This window comes from Syngnathoides biaculeatus, chromosome 17 (genome assembly GCF_019802595.1).
Source record: "Syngnathoides biaculeatus isolate LvHL_M chromosome 17, ASM1980259v1, whole genome shotgun sequence".
In the NCBI taxonomy this organism is placed as follows: domain Eukaryota; kingdom Metazoa; phylum Chordata; class Actinopteri; order Syngnathiformes; family Syngnathidae; genus Syngnathoides; species Syngnathoides biaculeatus.
This window is the reverse complement of record NC_084656.1, coordinates 2,205,129-2,221,069: the sequence shown is the minus strand read 5'-3', so window position 1 is coordinate 2,221,069 and position 15,941 is coordinate 2,205,129. Positions and strand designations below refer to the sequence as shown.

General features: G+C 41.7%; 1 protein-coding gene across 3 annotated transcripts in view; it reads left to right on the top strand.

Annotated features, from left to right (window-relative positions):
* The first annotated feature begins 1,150 nt into the window (after positions 1–1,150).
* Positions 1,151–15,941, top strand: part of syk (spleen tyrosine kinase) — a 35,366-nt gene continuing 20,575 nt past the window's right edge. Inside the window, exons 1-3 of one of the 3 annotated variants that reach the window (XM_061847607.1) lie at positions 1,151–1,296; positions 7,028–7,494; positions 7,575–7,735. In XM_061847607.1, coding sequence (XP_061703591.1) covers positions 7,093–7,494; positions 7,575–7,735 — 563 coding nt within the window. In that variant the 5' untranslated portion in view covers positions 1,151–1,296; positions 7,028–7,092. The remainder of the gene's footprint in view (positions 1,297–7,027; positions 7,495–7,574; positions 7,736–15,941) is intronic. The other 2 variants (XM_061847608.1, XM_061847609.1) reach the window with 2 other exon arrangements.

Below are 15,941 nucleotides of genomic sequence, written 5' to 3'. Positions count from 1 at the left end.
GGTTGGGCAAGATAAATTTCAGTTTTGTGCATTTCAAAATAATTTAATTCCCAAGTGTTTGAAAGAGAACTGTAACACTTTTTGGGAAAGTCTGTGACTAAATTTTCAAAGTTTATTTAAATATCGAGACAGCAAAACACAAATGGATTTGAATCACAAAATAAATATAATCCAACTAATTTCTTCTGGAACACAACCTGATTTGATACACAATCACCTCAACATTCACATTAACAACATGCATTTTTTTCTGGAGTAAACCAGGCCTCTATACTGAGTATCAAAAATGTACTTTTTGGAGGAGCTTAAAATGAAGTGTAATGCATTATGCAACATGTAAAACACAAATGGAAATGTTTTGTGAATATTTTCAGACTGTATTTTTGTAGTTAAAATATGATGTTTCAACCCAGAACTGTATGGTTATACACTTTAGTCACTTGTTTAAGAAGGACTTAGAGTAAAATTGAATAAACAACCGGCCATGCCGCCAGCTAAATAACAATATCCAGAAGCAAGCAGGAAACCGTCAGTTCCTCCTGGGGTGGGGTGCCAAGTGTGTGTCAATGACCTATCAACTTCGTTGAATGACAATATTCATTATTAAACATTCAGTGACTGAGGTAAACCTATACATATGATGACAACATGGAAGCATTTATACCATTTTACTACCCTTTCATCTTTTCTAGAAGTCATTATATTATTGACCGCAAAGGATTTTCATTGCATTTTATTGATTTTGAACATTGTCCCAAAGTGTAATAACTCACTTTGTTTCGCTCATGGACCTTAGCCTGAGTCATGTAAAGCTAAATTGGGTGGCAAAAGAAATAGTGCAGGATTCAAATTTGAAAAAAATTAGAGTATATTTGTGCCCTAAATTGTCTTTGGAAACATTGAGCTCACAAAGATCAGTTCACTACTCTCAAATGCCAATTCCACCTCCTTAAACAGCATACTGCCCCCCCCCCAAAAAAAAAAAACATTTTTTTTTTTTGCTTTCATAATTCACATTTCTTTTTTCCATTGTTCTCTTGCTCGCTGTTTGGTCTTGACATTTTCTTCAACGTTCTCATCAGAAAAGGGGGAAGTAAATCATCCATCTGTCAAGGAAGTCTGAAATAAGGAAGCTTCAGAGTGCCACCATGCTACTGTTTTCATGTTTCAATGGGGAATATCTTTTTGTCAGTTACCAGCTGAATTGGACCTGCTGTCGTGTTGCTTACATTGCTGGATTGCCTGAAAAGCTGAAGGATATATATTCTGAGTAAATTCCTCACTACGAAAAATTCAGTAAGTATAAGATTTGTTTCTTTTCTCTGTGAATAATTGATCACATTATGTTTCTCTCAGTCAGTGTTATTTTTTTTATTTTGAAAATATGTTTTAAAGAATTATGAGGAATGTTAGGTGGGAGATATAGTCACCCTCTCTTTGTCTCTGTAAAGGCTGTTTTTGAATATTAAAATTTTATATTAATAATTCATCCTATTGCTGCTCTTTTTTCCCTAACCAAAAATGCTTGAATTTAAGCCATTGAGGTGTTGTGGAATAAATTCTATTAAATTTCTCAAGTAAATGAGAAATTCAGTGATTATACAGTGTTGTTTAACAATACTTGGAAAAAAAACATTTTACTTCGCTTTGCCAATACTGTTTTGATCTTCAATTGTTGTAATGTTTTCTATACAGCGTAATTTAAGAGACATATGAGTGTAGATGTGCAAAGGTATCCATCAAAAAAATTCCATTGAAATTTCAATTTGGTGGGGGCTGCCAAAATTCGATTGCATGTTATTTGTAGGGCTCTTTTTGTGACAGGAAGAAATCTCTCCTGTTTGTATGTTCAGCCTTACTGGAAACTAATTTTTGTTTCTGAAAAGGTTGTTGCTAATTGTGTGAGGAAGAGCACACAGCAAAGTAAATCTTTTGTTAGCTGTCTAATTTCAATGTTAGTGAGCAAGTTGTTGTAAAAGTTACATCGTGCGACTTAACACAAAGCTTCTCTTTGGCTCCCTTGGCTTGGGAGGATGGCCACGCTTCCCCATGATGGTAATTCTTGAGATGTGCCAACACAGCTTTTTCTACACTTTGGAGAGCACCCAGTTCAGATCTGTGAGGGGATCAGTGGTTTCTCCTGCTTAAAGGGCCACTGACACCTAAAACATTAAATTCTGTATGTTATTAACCTAGAAAAAATCAGCCAGAATGCACTCATCCATCTGTTCACAGTACGTCAGGATGTTACTGTACATTGATTTTTTTCATCTCCTGCCATGAAAATTCTTTCGACCAGTTTGAGTTGAAGAACCAGGAAGTGACATTTTTAGTCGTAGCGAGGTCGAGTGTTTATATTGGTTTATACCTATTGTACCGGTGAGAAATTACCTGTTTTTTCTGCGTGTTAGCCAAAGTGGCAGCTTGTTGTATTGCTGGATTTTGCTTGAACACTCAGGAGGATGGATTCACATGTTTCCAAAAGACCCGATTCATCATGAAAAATGGATTCCACAGGTGCAAAGGACAAGAGCTTTGTGTGTTCTAAATGATGATCTAAATGGTAGGTGTGTAACCCTAGCTCTATTGAAAAAATAATAGTTGGGAGGGACTAATTTGTCTCACAGTTTATAGCATATGTTACGCGTGAATTTAAAATAAATCCCTTTGGTCAAACCGACAACATATAACAAAGCACTTGTATTGCATTTAAAAAATTTAATCACACACAATACAATATAAGACAAAACAATAATAAAATAGAAGTACCAAGACAGTTTGGTAGCGTGTAACAGGAGCTAGCTAGCCATACGACGTATAGTCACCTAACTGGAACAAATGTTATTTCCAGCGAATGTTCCAGGAATGCAGTGTGGTGTCCGTGTACTTGTCCGAAAGTAGCAGGATTAATAAAACGTCCAACGACGTAATCCTTCTCTCAGAACGTAACAAAAGATCTGCGTCATATCGCCGGTGGCTGCCGTTGGCCCCGACACAGAGATCAATCAGGCAGGGAGGTGGTTTGGCTGTGTACGTTGAGGAGAAACGAGCGATTTATTTATTTATCCATCCATCCATTCATTTTCTTCACCGCTTATCCTCACAAGGGTCACGGAGAGTGCTGGAGCCTATCCCAGCTGTCAACAGGCAGGAGGCGGGGTACACCCTGAACTGGTTCCCGGCCAATCGCAGGGCACATAGAGACAAACATCTGCAGTCACAATCACATCTAGGGGCAATTTCTATCCAATTAATGTTGCATGTTTTTGGAATGTGGGAGGAAACCGGAGTGCCCGGAGGAAACCCACCCAGGAATGTGTAAACATACAAACTCCATACAGGTGGGTCTGGGATTGAACCCGGGACCTCAGAACTGTGACGCCAACGCTTTACCAGCTAATCTACTGTGCCACCTTATTTATTGATTGATTGATTGATTGATTGTACACTGTACGGGTGTTTTTTCTTTTTCCAATGTTTAGACTTTGTTTAACAAGTGCTGCCTCATACAAACAATGACTGTCATTTATTACAATATCTATAATTGGTTCAGGATTCATGGCATGGATGACACCCCAGAGTAGTCTATTCAGGTGGGGAGCCATAAGTCCTTTAATTTCCCTTCTCTTCTGCGGTAGTGAGCCTGGTTTAAGTCACTTTTTACACTCCCCTTGGTTTTTTTTACACACAATGTAGGTGCGGAGCCATCTTTCCCGTAGATTTCAAGCAATACAAGCAATAATGTCTCTTGCTATACATTATTTTGGTGCTTTTCTTTTCTTTTGAGTTAGCACAAATAATGACATGGTCATTATAACTTTGTGTAGATGTGTTTTATCTAAAAAGAAATCGTTTGACCTTAGAAAGCACCTTCTAGATTTGAATATCGCTAACAAAAAGGGGTTTACTTTCCGTTTCACAGGCTTAGCTATCATAAACATTGAGCCTCAAATGAAAATCGTCTTTGTAATAACCAAGTATGGTAGACCCACATGTCCTAATCAACACTGGTAATGAATTACCAAGTATGTGTGCGGTGATTCTATGCAGCGGGGATAAAAAAAAAAAAATCCACCTCAGGGGCCTTAATTCTTGCTCCCCAGACAACAAAGCTCCCCATGGGTGATGGTGGAAACAGATCTTTACCTGGGTTTACATGCTAACTTTTTTGTCATTCTGATTTAATTTATTCTGACTAGAGATTTCTGGTCAACTTTTTATGTGCCATATGATTGTTTCCGATCGGATATACAAGTGCACTACATTTAATTATAATAGCTGTGCGACACCCACGTTGACATAAATGTCACATCATTTATAAAGATGGTGGTCTGTTGTCTATTTAGCATAGTAATTGGGCTTGTTTTCAAACTGTCATTAAAACAGCATGATAAAGACTAGTTACATGCAGTTGAAAAAGAAGGTCATCATCTACAATCTGTGGGTGAAAGCTGCCAGTGGCATAAACGACAGTCATGGTGCATTTACATCAAGACAGAGCATGTCAGTGCATGTGGACAGAGAGCACTGCTGATTTACAGTTTATATGACAAAAATTTACTTCAGATCAGTCAGAGAAAAGGAATATTCTCCTCCTGTGAAATTGAATAAAATTCCATTTGGATTTTGCCTGTTTATTCGTCATCAATTGAGTTGTTTACATGGACCATTTTCATTTTGTTTAGGTTTCTAAATGAGATTTAATCAGAATAGAGGCTCCACGCAAACCCGCAGATGTCCTCATGATGTGCTGAAAAGAAATGCGCAATCACACGGACACACTCACAATCACACCTTAGGGAAATTTAGAGACTCCAATTAAAGCATGTTTTTGGGATGTGGGAGGAAACAGGAGTGCCTGGAGAAAACGGGGAGAACATGCAAACTCCACATAGACGGTGCCGTGATTTGAACCACTAACCCTAACCCTCCTCAGAGCTATGAGGCCAATGCTCTACTGCAGTGCCAGCATGTCGCCTTTGCCAAAACAAGTAATTCTTTTATCTGTTTTATTATTTGCCAGTTATGCTATGCTGCTGTAGTGTGATAATTTTAGTTTCGATGTTACACCATTAGCGTGACCAACATTGTCAGTCATGACCTTTCTACACAGGCGGTGTGTGAGGCAATGTAAACTTCTTCTGCTTACAGATGTAAAATGCAATTGTTCCTCATTGCCTCATCAATGGCATCTTATGCTTATGTACATGCTAAAACATTTGCTAGCATACATGCTAACAGTTTAACCAGTGTGTTTAAGTATATCTTATTGGACAACGACAGCAAATGTTGGAACTCAGTGTCCACATAAGGTGCACCACATTGTAAGGCACCATGTCAAATGTGGTGCCTCATCTAATTAGAAGAGCATTTAAGACTGATAGTGATTGTAAAAATACAGTACATAAAAAAAAATGGAACAACTTGGAGAGCAAAATCTGCAAATGTGAATGCGAATGGTGAACTGCGAATGGGCAAGGGCACATTATAGTTGGAAGCCGGAAGCATTATGGCACATTCTGGGATACATTTGCATAGCCATGTCTCTGTGAAGAAGAGGGTGGTGGAATGTCCAAAGTCTTTACTGTTCATTGTGAGAAGATGAGGCTCCTCCATTTCATTGGTTAGAGAGCATAGATTTGCAAAGTGAATCTTTGTGTATGTGTGTGTGTGTGTGTGTGTGTGTGTCCTGTTCGGCAGTCAGATCAACCAGAATGGAGACTCTGCATTACCTTTATGCTGGAACAGTTTTATTGTGTCAGAGTGGAGTTTTTGAGCTTCCTCTCGAATTTCTTCATATTTTAATACAGTTTCATTGAGGATGAGAGTCAATCAAAACAACACAAATTCTAGAGGGGTTTGAGAGAGAAAAAAAGACAAAGCGTCAACTGTAAACTAAATGAGAAAATAATCATTCCATAGCTATGACAAAAAACAAATATGGATGTTACGTGAGACTGTAGTGCTACACCCTGTGAAGGAAGGACAAGATAGGACAAGACAAGGACAGGAGAAAAGGCATGCAAGAAAAAGATTGTGGACCCAGCTACACAACCAGAATTTGGTGGCACCTACAGTGAATTATAGAGGTCTATGGAACGAGAATGTAAGTGCGGCGATACATACCATCTTTATGTATACATGAATTGTTTATTGTAATGAGTGAGTAGTCCCACACCCAGTGAAAGGTGCGAGGTGAAACAATGGGAGCAACATTCAGAATCCTTTTTTCCAGCGTTTCCTGCACTCAGTCATGCTTCCACACCATGTGATGTCACCTCCTTGCACTGTAGATTAAAGTCCCTCTACCAGTGAGTAACAGTGAAAAAAAATTCTAAAAGTTGGTGGAAGAAAATCCAGAGTAGACTCATCAATGTTTAGGAAGTCTTCTCTCATGTAAATAAATTGCACAAAGATGGAAAACCACAGAAATAGACATGAACTAGAGACCACATTACTGAGGTGACAACACGTTAAGGCGCAATGACATATTAACATCGATCGACTGATCGACGATGACATCCATTGCTGCCTGGTCATGCTGAAACGGGGCTTCCCTCCCTCCCCATCTCCGTCCCTTCTTTAGGTCCGTTATTTCTCACCTACTGGGGGTTTGAGTATTTCCTTGCCTGATTGCGAGGCTTACATTAGGACAGTGGTTTTCATACTGGGATTTGTGGCATGATGACGTGGGGGTTACCGTGAACATAATTATAGTAATATTAACTTACACTCAGCAGTTTTTTACGTTTTTGTTCATTCTCAAGAAATAATGTCTGTAAGTGGAGGGGGGGAGTCCCGAAAATGTAATCTCCAAAAAGGGAAGCACTGCAAAAAAAGTTTGGGAACCACTGGATTAGGAGAATGTTGTCAATCATTGCCAACTGTGGGCCTCATTTAAGACTCTTTTGTGATTAAGGGCGATACAATTAAAGTTAACTTGACTTATTTTCTTCATTAGCACTGAATTTGACTAATCAACTGTGAAATGAATTGATAGTAGTATTACATTCATTTGTTTTTTTAGGTTATATCTTGGCAGTGCACCTTTTGAGTGGACCTTTTGAAGTTGCCTGCCAACAGTTGGCTAAAATGGCTGACAGAGTTAATTGTCTGCCATTCTTCTACGGCAACATTACAAGAGAGGAGGCAGAGGATTATCTGCTGCAGCTCGGTGCAGATAATGGCTTGTATTTGCTACGGCAAAGTCGAAACCATTTTGGAGGTTTTGCCCTCTCTGTATTACATTCTGGCCGCTGCTTCCACTACACCATTGAAAGAGAATCCAATGAAAAGTACGCTATTGCTGGTGGTAAAAGCCACAGCAGCCCTATAGATTTGATTGACTACCACTCCCGGGAGATGGACGGCCTTGTGTGTCGGCTGAAAAAGCCTTGCAACAGACCCATGAACATGCAACCAAAGGTGGGACCGTTTGAGGACTTAAAGGAAAAACTGATCCAGGAGTATGTAAAGCAAACCTGGAACTTACAGGTCAGTCTACCGCCTACAAGCAAGATATTTTTTTTTTGGTGTACAATATAGAGAATCTAAAACATAACTTTTCTGAGTAGGGAACTGCTCTGGAACAAGCCATTATAAGCCAAAGGCCACATTTGGAGAAGCTGATTGCAACTACTGCTCATGAAAGAATGCCTTGGTTCCATGGAAAAATAACTCGTGAAGACTCGGAGCCGCGGCTTCAAAATGGCACACGTACAAATGGAAAATTTCTGTGAGTATTTTGCCAATGTCTGTCTTGAGTTTTCGCTGCAAAGTTATATTTTGTTCAGAAAATACAGCGCACGTCTAAAAGCGTTTCAGAACGTAAAATACAATATTGTTCTGAATTACATTAGAACTTTTACTTACGAAATTAATCCGTTCTGGAAGTCGTTTCGTAACATGAATTTTTCGTAAGTAGAAGCTCATTTTACATGGAAATAGTTTAATCTGTTCCAAGCCCTCCAAAAATCCCACCCCCAAAATAAGCATTTAAAGTACATAATGTAAAGAATAGGAAAAAGAAGAAGGAAAGAAGAGAAGGGTGAGTGACAAGGAAAAGGCATTGTGGGGGACGGAGGAGGAGCCAAACATTGCCAGCCGAAAGAAAACACATGTACACGCGCATACAATTTAATTCCACAAAGGTTTATTGGGGCCCAGGGTGCAGAAAGATTCAAACTTGCAAAAAAAAGAAAAAGATGTACTTTTCCAATGCGTGTTAGCTTGTGACAACGTGTGACAGCCCAAGCATGATTAGGTGATAGTCGAGTGTCCAACACAATCAAAAAGCATCATGGGTAAAGACTGACGTCCCTGATAGCCAATGGGATGCGAACTGGAGACTGAAGAGAGCTGCTATGCACACACTTTAAGGCAAGCATCAGAGGTCTGGGCCTGCAGATTTGTTAATCTTTTGTTGTTTGAATATGCATCTCACACCCTGTCGTGGGTAGTCAAAAGCAGAAGTTAAAAGTATGATTGTGGTTGGTGGTGCATCTTTTTGGATGTGGGGTGTGAAAGTGTCCTTTTCAAATTTGCATTAGGCATCATTGAATAGTTTACTATTGTTCCGACTCTCCTTCTTTTCCTTTCGGCTTGTCCCATTAGGGGTCGCCACAGCACACCATCTTTTTTCATGTAAGCTTGTCTCTAAAACCAACAGCCCCCATGTCTCCCTCACAACATGCATCAACCATCTCTTTGGACTTCCTCTCGGTCTTTTTCCTGGCAATGTCATCCTTATCACCCTTCTATCAATATACTCACTCTCTGGACGTGTCCAAGCCATCGTCATGTACTCTCTCTAACTTTGTCTCCAAAACATCGAACTTTGGCCGTGCCTCAATTTCTAATCCTATCCAACCTGCTCACTCGCAGAGACAACCTCAACATCTTTATTTCTGACACCTCGAGCTCATCTTCCTGTTGTCTCTTTAGTGCCCCTGTCTCTAATCTGTAGATCATGACCGGCCTCACCACTCTTTTCTTAACTCTATCTCTCACTCTAGCAGAGACTCTTCTGTCACATAACACACCTGACACGTTCCACCAGTTGTTGCAAAATGCTTGGACCAGTTTTTTCACTTCCTTGTCACACTTACCATTGCTTGTTCAAGTCATCCACCCTTGCTTTCTCTTCTCCTTGAAGACTCCACTTTCCCCTTCCAACTCTCTTATTCATGCACATATGGTCTGTCTTACTTTGGCTAATCATTCCTCTCCTTTCCTGTGCAGACCTCACCCTTTGTAATTCTTCCTCCACCTGCTCCCTGCTTTCACTGCAGATCAAACATCAAGGCAATTCCAGTCTGACCTAATCAGTCAGCCTATCCATCAACACTGCAAACAGGAAGGTGCTCAGATCTGATCCCTGATGAAGTCCCACGCTCACCTTAATTTCTTCGGTCACACCTCACAATTGTTCTGATGCCCTCATACATGTCCTGCACTATTCAAACATATTTCTCTGCCACACTAGACTTACCCATGTAGTTCCACAGTTCCTCTCTTGGTACTCTGTCATAGACTTTTTCCAGATCCACAAAACACAGTGAAGCTCATTCCGACCTTCTCTGTACATTTCCATTAGCATCCTCAACACAAATAATCCAACTGTGGTACTCTTTCTAGACATGAAACCATACTCTTGCTCGTAAATATTTCTGTCCTAAGTCTAGCCTCCACTACTCTTGCCATAACTTTATTGTTGTGACTCATTAACTTTATTCTTTGATAGTTCCCACGGCTCTGCACATTGACTTTGTTCTTAAAAATGGGAACCTGGACCCCCCCCCCCCCATTCTTCAGGCATCTTCTCACCCGTGAGTATTCTGTTGAACAACTTGGTCATCTTTCAATTTTCATCCTTGTTAGTGCCTTTCTAACGTCCCCCTGTCTAATCATTGCCACCTCCTCATCCACCACACTTTCCTCTTTTACTCTTCCTTACATTCTTAATCACCATAACCTGCTGCACATCCTTATCCTTAATCACCCTAACCAGCTGCACATCCTTCCCATCACCATCCCTGTGTCTAGCCAACCTGGAGATATCCTTTTTTCCTTCTTTAATGCCCAACTTGGTGAACATACCCTCATATGCTTGTTGTTTAGCCTTCGCCACATCTACCTTTACCCTACATTAGATCTCAATGTATTCCCTTCTCCTTGGTAATCTGTGTCCCAATTCTTCTTTGCTAACCTCTATCATTGTATGACTTCCTGTACTTTGAGTTTCCACCAACAAGTCTCTTTCTCTCCTTTCATACCAGAAGATACATCAAGTACTCTCCTGCCTGACTCTCTGATCACCTTGGCTGTAGTAGTCTACCGAGAGCCTTTCTCACCTCTTTCCGAAAGGCTGCACAACACTCTTCCTTTCTCAGCTTTCACCACATGATTCTCTGCTCGTCCTTTGTTTTCTTAATCTTCCTCCTCACCACCAGAGTTATCCTCCACAACACCATCCTATGCTGTCTACCTACACTCTCCCCTAACTCTCCCGAACCTCCTTCAAATTACATCGTGTGAACAAAATGTATTCAACCTGCATGCTTCTAACTCCCCTCTTGTAGGTCACTCTATGTTCCTGCCTCTTCTGGAAAAACGTGTTCACTACTGCCATTGCCATCCTTTTTTCAAAGTCTACTACCATCCGTCCCTCAAAGTTCCTTTGGAGAATGCCGTATTTCCCCATAATTCTTCATCAACCCTGTTTCCTACACCAACATGTCCATTACAATCTGCACAAATCACAACTCTCTTTATATCTGGGATGCTCAAAAAAACTTCATCTAGTTCCTTCAATAATTTCTCCTTCACCTTTACTTCACACCCTACCCGTGGGGCATAGCCGCTAATTACGTTACACATTATTCCCTCAATTCAGTTTCAGCCTCATCACTTGATTTGATACTCCTTTCACCTACAAGACATTTTAGCCAAGTCTTCTTTCAAATTAACCTTTACTTCATTTCTCTTCCAATCTACACCATGGTAATATGATTTAAACCCTGGCCCTAAACTTCTAACTTTACTACCTTTTCACCAGCTCTCTTGGATACACAATATATTAACCTTTCTCCTAATCATCATTTCAACCAACTCTTGAGCTCTTTCTGTCATAGTCCCAACGTTCAAAGTCCCTGTCATGCTCCTGACATCCTGCCCAGGCTGGGCGTGGCCAGCCAATTAGTCGGCACACACCTGCACCTTGTTTCGGCTGATCACGCCCGGTAGTTATAGGACCCGGTGACCACTGGTCCTCCGTCAGATCGTTGAGGTTCATGCCCCGATCCCGCATTCTCGTATCCCTGATTGTCAACCCGTGTGTACCAAACTTCGCCTGTTCTCCGACCCCGTAAGCCTAACTCCGTTGATACTCCTGCCTGCTTTGATCGTTCTCCTGTGTACCGACTCCTGCCTGCCCGCTGACCTGCTCTCTACTCCCGACGTCCCAACTACCGCTGCTGCACCTGACTGCCTGCCCGATCCCCGACCATTGAATAATAAACGTTTTTCCCGAATTACCTTTGCGTCTCCCGTGTACTCCTGCATTTGGGTCCTACCTCCGTTCCGATGGGTCGTGACAGTCCCCACATTTAGTCGTTCGCTCTGTGCTTGCCGCTTCTCAAGTGCAAGTAACTTGATTGTCAGATGTGTTAGACACACATCCATTCATCCATCCATCCATCCATTTTCTTAACCGGTTATCCTCACGAGGGTCGCGTTGAGTGCTGGAGCCTATCCCAGCTGTCAACTGGCAGGAGGCAGGGTACACCCTGGACTGGTTGCCAGTCGATCGCAGGGCACATCAAGACAAACAGCCGCATTCACAATCACACCGAGGGGTAATTTAGAATGTCCAATTAATGTTGCATGTTTTTTTGTAATGTGGGAGGAAACCGGAGTGCCTGGAGGAAACCCACGCAGGCACAGGGAGAACATGCAAACTCCACAGAGGCGGGTCGGGCATCAAACTTGTTGTGGGTGGATGCTTGTTTAAATATGCTGCAGTCTGTAGTGGTAAAACAGCCCTTGAGTGCCTCTGATTACTTCCTCTGGCCACACCCGGATTTGCTTCTTGGCTGGCTTTGCCACATTAACTAGCAGTCTGTATGTGAGCATTAGCATGACAGGCGAGGAGGGAAGGGCTTACTAGGCTCCTTTTTGAGTTGTGTTGACAATATCCAGGATTTAACATGTCCATGAAGTTGCGGAAAGTCTTGGTGTTGGGGTTAAAATCCCCAGCCAGGATTAGAATGTGATGTTTGCTGCTTCCTGATGAGCCTGTGGAGTTTTTACTGTGTCTCACTCCTGTTGTTAGATGAGCTGGGAGGAATGTAAATGGCTGCCAGGAAAACAGCAGTAAATTCTCTGGGCAGATAAAAACGCTGGCACTTAACAATCATCATTTCCAGCAGCGGTGAACAGTGTTCATAACAGCGTCATAGCACCAGATATCGCTGATGGAAACAAGGTCCCGCAGCAAGAATCTTCCCTCCCTCGATGAGTGTTCTGTCTTCCCAGTAGCATGTTAGCCAGCCTAGCCAAAGGCCGCAGTCCAGGAAGGTATCGTTGAGCCATGTTTTCACAAAAGCAAAGACACAGCCCTTACTCACACTTTTTGTAGATGTGCAGAGTAAATGGATATAGTCCATATTGTTGTCCAGCGAGCATATGTTGGCCAGCTGGCCGGTATGGGCTAGCTACTCATCTAGCTTGGACACCTCCGCACTTGCCCCTCTTTTGGTTGCTTCTATTTTGCCTATGGCTCTTTCACTGTGGGTGTTGGTGACTTGGTCCAGTTCTGATGCCTCCTGAATTTATGAACAGTGATCCTATTTTCCTCCCACAGCATGTCATCCTCTCTGCCATCCATGGTGTTTGTGGGGAAACATTTTTTTAATCCCAAGAGTTTTGGTTCCGCAGCGCAGCCTCTCGCCCCCTGGCGCCATCGCTTTCCTATGGTGTTGGAGATGTTGCTGCCAACCCATGCTTTCCTATGGCGTCAGGTGGCTATCATGTCAACATGAGCTCAAACTACGTAGAAACGAGGGTAATGGGCACATTTCAATTGTGTGTGTGCTTCTGTTTTTTTTTTAATGTGTCATGATGCTCGTATTACATTGCGTGCGCTCAAGTTGTTTTGATACCCACCTGAAGCCAGTGATGTGAGCTATCGTTGTTTCGCACTGCAGCGCAACTTCTGGTTTGCCGGGGTCATTGGCACGCGTGATGACATTTCTTTTAAAAGCATCTGCACAACTAGTCATTGTAGTCAACATTTTTTGTCTTGATTTATGTTAAAACAAACTCACGGGCAGTCATTTCTGATCTTTGGTGCAGTAGCAACAAACTTGCGATGCTAACGATCATAAAATGCAATGCCCCCCGCCCACCCTTCCGAAGAGCTCAGACTTCAGGTTGGTGGCGCACATTACCGTAATAAATATGTTTGTGTACCATAAGACATCAAATATCATGTAAAAATGTAAATGTATACCTTTTTTTTAACCACTCTACGTATGTACCTGTATACAACTATATAATGTGATTGTATTTTTTTACTTTTCATCCATACCTAAATATAATGCGCTTTATTAACTTTTTGAAAATATTTTTGGAAAAATTTGTGCATTATTTTTGAGAAATTACAGTATATATATATATATATATATATATATATATATATATATATATACTGTATTATATATTGACATGTGCTGTTTAAGCAAGGGAACGTTCCGTGCCACGCACGATTTCAAACCATGATTTATTCGTGTATTACCAACAGTCACCTTGGAAACGGTGGTCCCAGCTCTTTTCAGGTCATTGGCCAAGTCCTGTCGTGTAGTCCTGGGCTGATTCCCCACCTTTCTAAGGATCATCAAGACCCCACAAGGTGATATCTTGCATGGGGCTCCACTTCGATTGAGATTGACCGTCATGTTTAGCTTCTTCCATTTTCTAATGATTGCTCCAACAGTGAACCTTTTTTCCACCAAGTTGCTTGCCAATTTCTCCGTAGCCCTTTCCAGCTGTGTGAAGTTGTACAATTTTGTCTCTAGTGTCTTTGGAAAGCTCTTTGGTCTTGGCCATGTTATAAGTTTGAGTCTTACTGATTGCATGGGGTGGACAGGTGTCTTTATGCAGCAAACGACCTCACACAGGTGCATCTGATTTAGGATAATACATGGAGTGGAGGTGGACTTTTAAAGGCGGACTAAAAGGTTTTTGAGGGTCAGAATTCTAGCTGATAGACAGGTGCTCAAATACTTATTTGCAGTTGTATCACACAAATAAATCATTTAAAAAATCATACATTGTGATTTCTGGATTTTTGTTTTTAAATCTCATAGTGGACATGCACCTACGATGAAAATTTCAGACCCCTCCATGATTTGTAAGTGGGAGAATTTGCATATAATATGAGCGTTCATATAAAGAACCCCATACCGGATCGGTCGTGGCTTGGGTTAACAGCACCGGCCTCTGGCACCGCTAACCTGCAGGCTGTTGGTGGAAATTCAGCTACTGTGGGTCGAAGACAAAGAAGAGGAGGAAACTGGATTCGTCGGCAGAAGAAGAAGGGGAATGCACAGAGCCTACAACTGATTGTAGGGACTTTGAATGTTGGGACTATGACTGGAAAAGCTTAGGAGTTGGTTGACAAGATGATTCGAAGAAAGGTTGATATATTGTGCATCCAAGAGAGCAGGTGGAACGGTAGTAAGGCTAGAAGTTTAGAAGCAGGGTTTACATTATTTTACCCTTGAGTAGATGGGAAGAGAAATGGAGTAAGGGTTACTTCAAAGGAAGAGCTGGCTAAGAATGTCTTGGAGGGGAAAAGAATATCAGACCAATTGATCTGTCCAAAATTTAAATGGAGGGTGTTCTGTACAATGTGATTAGCGGCTATGCCCCACAGGTAGGATGTGACGAAAGAGATGAAAGCGAAATTCTGGGAGGAACTAGATGAAGCAGTTCTGAGCATCTCAGACAGAGAAAGAGTTGTGATTGTTGTAGATTGTAATAGACATGGTTGGTGAAGGAAAAAGGGACGATGAAGAGTGATGGTGAGTACAGCATCCAGGAAAGGAACTTTGTGGGACAGATGGTGGTGGACTTTGCAATAAGGATGGAAATGGCTGTGAACACTTTTTTACAGAAGAGGCAGGAACATAGAGTGACCTACAAGAGTAGAGGTAGAAGCATGCAGGTGGGTGGATTGTGGATTCTATTTTGTGCAGACAATATAATCTGTAAAGCAGTGGTAGGGGAGAGTGTAGCTCGACAGTGTAGGATGGTGGTGTGTCGGATGACTTGGTGGTGGGTAGGAAGATTAAGAAGACAAAGGTAGAGCAGAGAATAATGTGGTGGAAGTTGAGAAAGGAAGAATGTTCTGTGGCCTTTCGGAAAGAGTTGGCACAGGCTCTTGATGGACAGGAGAAGCTCCCAGAAGACTGAACTGCTACAGCCAAGGTGATCAAAGAGACAGGCAAGAGAGCATTTGGTGTGTCTTCTGCTAGGAAAGGGGAGAAGGAACCCCAAAATACAGGAGGTTATACAAGGAAAGAGATTAGCAAAGAAATGGGACACAGAAAGGACTGAGGAGAGGCGAAAGGAATACATTGAGATGCGACATAGGGCAAAGGTAGAGGTGGCGAAAGCTAAACAAGAGGCATATGATGACATGTACATCATATTGGACACGAAAGACGGAGAATTGGATCTCTACAGGTTGGCCAGACAGAGGGATAAAGATGGGAAGGATGTGCAGCAGGTAAGGGTGATTAAGGATAGAGATGGAAATGGTTTGACTGGTTCCAGTAGTGTGCTAAATAGATGGAAAGAATAGTTTGAGAAGTTGATGAATGAAGGCACCACGAGGAGGTTACTTTCAGCTTGTCCATTTGCGGGTCGCCACAACGTGT